Source organism: Eulemur rufifrons, chromosome 12 (assembly GCF_041146395.1).
Source record: "Eulemur rufifrons isolate Redbay chromosome 12, OSU_ERuf_1, whole genome shotgun sequence".
NCBI lineage: Eukaryota > Metazoa > Chordata > Mammalia > Primates > Lemuridae > Eulemur > Eulemur rufifrons.
The window spans coordinates 26,706,892-26,713,433 of NC_090994.1; the positions used below are offsets into that span (position 1 = coordinate 26,706,892).

General features: G+C 52.1%; 1 protein-coding gene across 1 annotated transcript; it reads right to left on the minus strand.

Moving 5' to 3' along the window:
• Positions 1–456: 456 nt before the first annotated feature.
• Positions 457–5,083, minus strand: LOC138393655 (protein NYNRIN-like). Its single transcript, XM_069485035.1, has 2 exons — positions 4,648–5,083; positions 457–3,813 (listed from the first exon to the last, which is right to left on the minus strand). The coding sequence occupies exons 1-2, from the start codon at positions 5,072–5,074 to the stop codon at positions 1,994–1,996; spliced, it is 2,247 nt and encodes a 748-aa protein (XP_069341136.1). The 5' UTR covers positions 5,075–5,083; the 3' UTR covers positions 457–1,993.
• Positions 5,084–6,542: the final 1,459 nt, after the last annotated feature.

Sequence of the window (6,542 nt, forward strand, 5' to 3'; positions counted from 1 at the left end):
CCCCTTTTTTTTTTTTTTTTTTTTTTTTTTTTGTTTGTTTGTTTGTTTGTTTCTAGCACTCTTGCTCGGACATGGGGCCTCGTGTTTCCCCTTTTTGTAAGCCAGAGTCATAGCTCAGCTTCTGGTACTGTTGTCGCAGTACCATCAGTTGTACCATGTTGACTCGTTCTTTTACAAAGGTAATTAACCTATTTAGAATATACGGTCCGAAAGTGAGGATGAGCAAAAGCACAATTAGGGGTCCTAATAAAGTTGAAAGCAAAGTAGTCAGCCAAGGGGAGCTATTGAACCATGACTCGAACCACCCTTCTCTTTGTTCACGTTCTCGCCTCCGTTTAGCCAGTCCTTCTCTGACTTTAGCCATGGATTCTCTTACTACCCCGGTATGGTCAGCGTAGAAGCAGCACTCTTCCCCTGGGGCCGCACACAGCCCTCCCTGTTGGAGCAGTAGTAGGTCTAGTCCCCTCCGGTTCTGCAGCACTACCTCAGACAGTGAGGTCAGTGACTTTTCTAAATGGGAGATGGATTCTTCGATCCTGGATATGTCTTCATCTACAGCGGCCCTCAGGCTATTGAACCCCCTGTGCTGCACCGCTAAGGATGAGATACCTGTCCCTGTTCCTATTGCACCCAGACCGAAAAGGGTGGCTAAGGTTATTGCTGTAAAGGGCTCTCTTTTTGTAGTTAACCTGGCACCTCCTGTGCCTTTTTCCCATGCATCATATATTATATTTTCTTGGTGGTAGATAACCTTAGGGAATACTAGTACCATGATGCAGACTTCCTCTAACTCATTAAAGACAGACAGGCTAAGGCATGGGGTCAAGCCTGTTTTAGAACAAACCCACCATCCATTGAGTGCCGGAATCACCCATTTTGTTCCTCCATTCCGGTTTATAGATGGGTGGACTATAGCACAAAGTTGTGCATGGCTAGGGGGCACCTTCCCTATGCAGGTCCCATTTCCAGTGACTGCCTGAAGTGTTAGCCCCGGCCCCTTGCGGTCCCATGTGCAGGACCTGGGGGCCTCCTCTCCCGTGCGGTTGAAGGGGGCATCTATTCCTACTGCTTCATAGAAAGGGGGTCTGATGTCATAGCATAACCAACAGGCTTTTGTAGCATTGGGATCGGAGCGATTTAATGCCTCATATGCTGCTGTCAGCATTTTCCATAAGGGATCTCCTGACCCCTTTGTCCTGGGGGTTATTTGCGTTTCTATCTCTGCCACCGGGGTCCTTAAGAGTGAGGGTGGAGCAACAGTCGGGCGTGGGCTATTTTGTTTATCTCCCAGCACCCCCAAAATGTCAGAACCGGTTCCCCCCAGCACTGGATTGGGCCCTACAGCGCCCGAGATGGGAGAAGCCCTCAGTTTGAATTGTATTACAGTGCCTCGCCCCCCCCAGCGGCGATCATAGAGAGTTACTCCCCAGTATAGTCCCGAGACCCACCGTCTGTCTTTTTTTCCTTCTTCTGTGAACCTTACACGTATCAGGTTACAGTCAGAGGTATACCTGGTTCGTGAGCATGGCCGGACATAAGACATCTCAATGAAAAGAGGTCGGACCTGCCATTTCCACTCTCCGTCATTGGTGGTCACACACTTCCAGGCTGCACAGTAGAGAGACTCGATCCCCCCACACGCGCGCCTCATTTCCCCTGTTCTAAATCCCGGACATGCAAAAAAACCATTCCTACTTAATTCTATCCGGGCCTGGCATTGGGTATACTGATATTCATAGCCCAATCCTTGCCGCTTAGGGTTATACTGCAGATTATCCATGCCTGGCAATTGTTCTAAGTTGAAGTACAGGTCCGGCCACCAAGTGTTTAGTGGGGCCGTTCCTGAAGTCCTACTATAAACTTCATGAGTTTCTAAGTTAGTGATTTCCCAGGTGAGGTTATAGGGCATGTGGGGATTTGGGTCAGTCATTACTTTTCCCATAAGGGTTATGTATATAGCAGTCACCACAAGCATTTTTATTCCGTATTGTCTTTATCCTGAGTCCCGCGGCGGTCTGGTTGTTACGCGAGTCAGTCTGGTCTTTAGTGGATTCTCAGGATCCGCTGAGGCCCTCCACTGAACTTGCTGCTGCTCCCGCTCGTCCTCGTTGGCAGGTCTTACGTGGGAGTGGTGTACCCAAGTCGCCACTCCGTCAACCTTTAGGGCAGTGGGGGTAACAAGAATAGTCTGAAAAGGTCCCTTCCACCTGGGCTCCAGGGTCTTGCTATTATGCCGTTTTACCCATACCCAATCTCCCGGCTGGTAAGGGTGCCCGTTAGCCTTTTCCCCTGCCGGTCGGGTGACCTGATAAATGGCTCGAAGGGCAGGCCAGATCTGGCTCTGAACCCTTTGCAGGGCCTGCACAGCCTGTAGTACTTCTATAGGGTGTTCAGGCAGGGTCTCAGGTTTCATTTTTGGAATTACCGGTGGAGGAGCACCGTATACTATCTCAAAGGGGGTTAGGCCTAAATGGTAGGGGGTGTTCCGGGCTCGGAACAGGGCAAAGGGAAGGAGCGTCACCCAGTCCCCGCCAGTCTCCAGAACCAATTTAGTCAAAGTCTCCTTTAGAGTTCTGTTCATTCTCTCTACCTGCCCTGAGCTCTGGGGATTATATGCACAATGTAGTTTCCAATCTGCCCCCAGAGCCCGGGCGAGTCCCTGACTAACTTGACTTGTGAAGGCTGGGCCGTTGTCAGACCCTATGCTCTCCGGCAGCCCGTATCTGGGAACTATTTCTTCCAGCATTTTCTTGGCTACTATTAAAGCAGTTTCTCTTTTAGTAGGAAAAGCCTCTACCCACCCTGAGAAGGTATCTACCATAACCAGCAAGTACTTGTACCCATATTTCCCTGGCCTTACCTCCGTGAAATCTATTTCCCAAAACAATCCTGGCCGCCTCCCCCGTTCCCTGGTACCTGCATGGGTCCCTCTGATCCTCCCCGGCTGCATGACCTGGCAGACACGACAGTCCTTGACAATGCTTTCTGCTGTCTTTCCTTGTGATTTGAATCTGAGTTGTGCAGTGTCCAGCAGCTGCAACATCTTTTTCTTGCCTAGATGCGTTGTCTGGTGCAAGTGTCTCAGCAGATGGTTCCCCAAGGCTTCAGGAACTACTAGGCGATGCTCTCTGTCTTGGAACCAACCATCCTTACCCTGCGTTGCCTGAAGTTTTTCTCTGGCCCAGTCCATGTCCATACTGGAATAGTCCGGTTGAGGGGGTATCTCTCCCATTCCTGGGGGCGGCAGGCTCAAGTGTAGGACATCTGTTGGTGTAGGTCCTTCCGCAGCCCTCTTGGCCTCGGCATCCGCGGCCCGGTTGCCTCGAGCTTCTAGGGAGTCCCCCTTCTGGTGTCCCGGAGTGTGGACTACAGCCACTGCCTTTGGTAACAGGATAGCTTCTAGCAATTGAAGTATTTCAGGCTTATGTTTGATTTCTTTGCCCTCTGCCGTGATGAAGCCCCTTTCTTTATAGAGGGCTCCATGTATGTGCACTGTCCCAAAGGCATAGCGGCTGTCAGTATATACCGTCAGCCTCTTTCCCTGGGCCCGGCGAAGGGCTTCCGTTAATGCAATCAGCTCAGCCTTCTGGGCGGACGTTCCCTGTGGAAGGCGTGCAGCCCAGATAAGGTTGCCTTGTCCATCTACTATGGCTGCTCCTGCGTACCTGTGTCCCTCCCTGACGAAGCTACTCCCGTCCGTGAACCAGGTCAGGTCGCTGTTCGCAAGAGGGCGGTCCTGCAGGTCCTTCCGGGCCATCTGGGTCTCCGCCAGGATCTCAAGGCAGCTATGCTCAGGCGTTGCCGGTCCAGGATCTGGCAGGAGCGTGGCTGGATTCAGGATGGCAGGAGCTCGAAACTCGATACGGGGAGTATCTAACAGAAGCCCCTGATAGTGAGTCAACCTCGCATTTGTAATCCATCGCCCTGGTGGCTGCTTCAGGATCCCCTCTATGGCATGAGGGGTGGTAATTCGCAGATGCTGACCCAGGGTGAGCTTGTCGGCGTCTTTGACCAGCAAGGCTGCGGCTGCGATGATACGCAAACACGCCGGCCACCCTGCCGCTACGGGGTCAAGTTTCTTGGACAGATATGCTACCGGCCGCCTCCACGGTCCCAGCATCTGTGTGAGCACCCCCTTGGCTATTTCCTTTTTTTCATCCACAAAGAGGTGGAACTCCTTCGTGGGGTCAGGGAGGGCTAGGGCCGGGGCCTCTAGCATGGCTGTTCTCAAGGCTTGGAAGGCGCTCTCCATTTGCCTAGTCCATTCCCAAGCCTGACCTGCCTTACACCCTTCATATAAGGGTCGAGCCTTTTCTGCAAACCCTGGGATCCAGAGGCGGCAGTACCCTACTGATCCCAAGAACTCCCTTACTTCCCGACATGAGGTCGGAGTGGGTATTCTTAACACAGTCTGTTTCATTGCCTCAGTTAGCCATCTTTGTCCTCCCTTTATTTTATATCCTAGATAGGTGACTTCTTCCTTGCAGATCTGGGCCTTCGTAGCACTAGCCCGGTACCCCATCTCGCCCAGCGCCCTGAGTAAGTCCTTGGTGCCCTCTAAGCAGGTCTGTGAGGTTGGGGCAGCTAGTAACAGATCATCTACATACTGTAGCAGAGTCACCTGTGGATGACTGGCCTGGTACTCACCCAAGTCTTCATGGAGGGCCTCGTTGAACAGGGTGGGTGAGTTCTTAAACCCCTGGGGTAGCCGTGTCCACGTCAACTGTCCTCGGATTCCCCTCTCCTCATCTTGCCATTCAAAGGCAAATATTTCCTGGCTGCGCGGGGCTACTGCCAAGCTGAAAAAGGCATCCTTTAAATCCAGAACAGTATACCAGGTTTGTGTTGGAGGAAGGGAACTCAGCAGGGTGTAGGGGTTGGGAACCGTAGGGTGGATGTCTAGGACGCGCGCGTTGACCTCCCTGAGGTCCTGCACAGGCCGATAATCCTTTCCACCCGGTTTCCTCACTGGCAGCAGGGGAGTATTCCAGGCTGACTGGCACCTCCGGAGGATCCCGGCGTCTAGGAGCCTTCGAATGTGAGGCATTATTCCCACTCTAGCTTCTTGGGGCATGAGATACTGTCTGACTCGGGCCGGTTCAGCTCCCGGTTTCAGCTCAATATAAAGAGGAGGCCGATGCTCTGCCCATCCTGCTCCCCCTGTCTCAGCCCAGGCTTTAGGAAAATCTCGAAACCAGTGTTCCATTTCTCCTTCCTGACGGATCCCCACAGGCTGGTATAGTCGGTACTCATCCGCCTGGGCCAAGGTCAGGACTTGAGTAACCTGAGGGCTGCTGATATGGTTCCCTTTAGCATCAGTTACTATTATTCCTTTGTCTTCAAAATAGATACGGGCTCTTAGCTTTGTAAGTATATCTCTTTCTAACAAGGGGGTGGGACACTCCGGAATGACCATAAAGGCATGGCTCACTTGCCCTGAGCTCAGGTCTAGCTTTCGCCGGGTAGTCCATCGGTAGGGTCTGGTTCCGGTTGCCCCCTGCACCCAACTAGTCTTGTTGGACAACTTTCCAGTGGTTCCAGTGATTACTGAATGTTCCGCTCCTGTGTTTACCAAGAAACTGACTGGGTTCCCCTCCACTTCTATGGTTACCCTGGGCTCGGGGAGGGGATCCGAACCCCGTCTTCCCTATTCACTGTCTTCTCCCTGCCCCGCTATTAAGACTCTCCTAGGCGATGCTTTCCCCCCTAGCCCCCCTTTTTTCTTAGGACATTCTCTAGCCCAATGCCCCCTCTCCTTGCAATTTGCACACTGGTCTTTCTCTAGCCCTCTTCTCCGGGGGCGGCCTCCTCTCTCCTCCCCAAACTCTTTTCTCCCGAGCGTGCTCCCTGTAGCTGCCAGAAGAATCTTGGCCATCTCTTTGTTGGCTTTTCTAGTTTCCCCAGCCTGGAACTTTCTATCTTCTTGTCTAATCCTTTCTAGCCTCTCTTCCGGGGTCTCCCTATTATTATAGACTTTCTCAGCCACCTCTAATAGATCTTGTATAGTCTTTTCACATAATCTATCCATCCTCTGTACTTTTCTCCTTATATCAGGGGCTGCCTGGTTTACAAAGGCCATCATTACTGCCGCCTTGCTCTCTTCTGCCGTACGATCTATGGGAGTGTACTGTCTGAAAGCCTCCATAATCCTCTCCAGATAGGCCGCTGGACTTTCCTCGGGCCCCTGCCGAACATCCCCTACCTTAGCCAAATTGGTCGGCTTTCGTGCCGCCGCCCGGAGACCGGCCATTAGAGTCTGGCGGTAGACCCGGAGACGCTCCCTACCTTCAGCCTCATTGTAATCCCAGGGGGGTCGTTCAAGTGGGAACGCCCGGTCTATGATCCCTGGATTAGTGGTGGGTCTGCTGTCATCTCCTGGAACCAGTTTCCGTGCTTCTCCCTGTATTCTTTCCCTTTCTTCAGTGGTAAAAAGAACTTTTAGTAGTTGCTGACAGTCATCCCAGGTGGGCTGGTGAGTGAACAAAACAGAATCTAAAAGGTTAATTAGATCTTTAGGATTCTCTGAGAAGTTGGTATTTTGA

Excerpts from the sequence above, each read along its gene's own strand:
- LOC138393655 (XM_069485035.1), bottom strand. The coding sequence starts at position 5,074 with ATGCCCCAAGAAGCTAGAGTGGGAATAATGCCTCACATTCGAAGGCTC. Across the intron at positions 3,814-4,647 it reads GGCCCTCCATGAAGACTTGG|ATCCTGGACCGGCAACGCCT; the intron begins GTGAGTACCAGG and ends CGCTCCTGCCAG.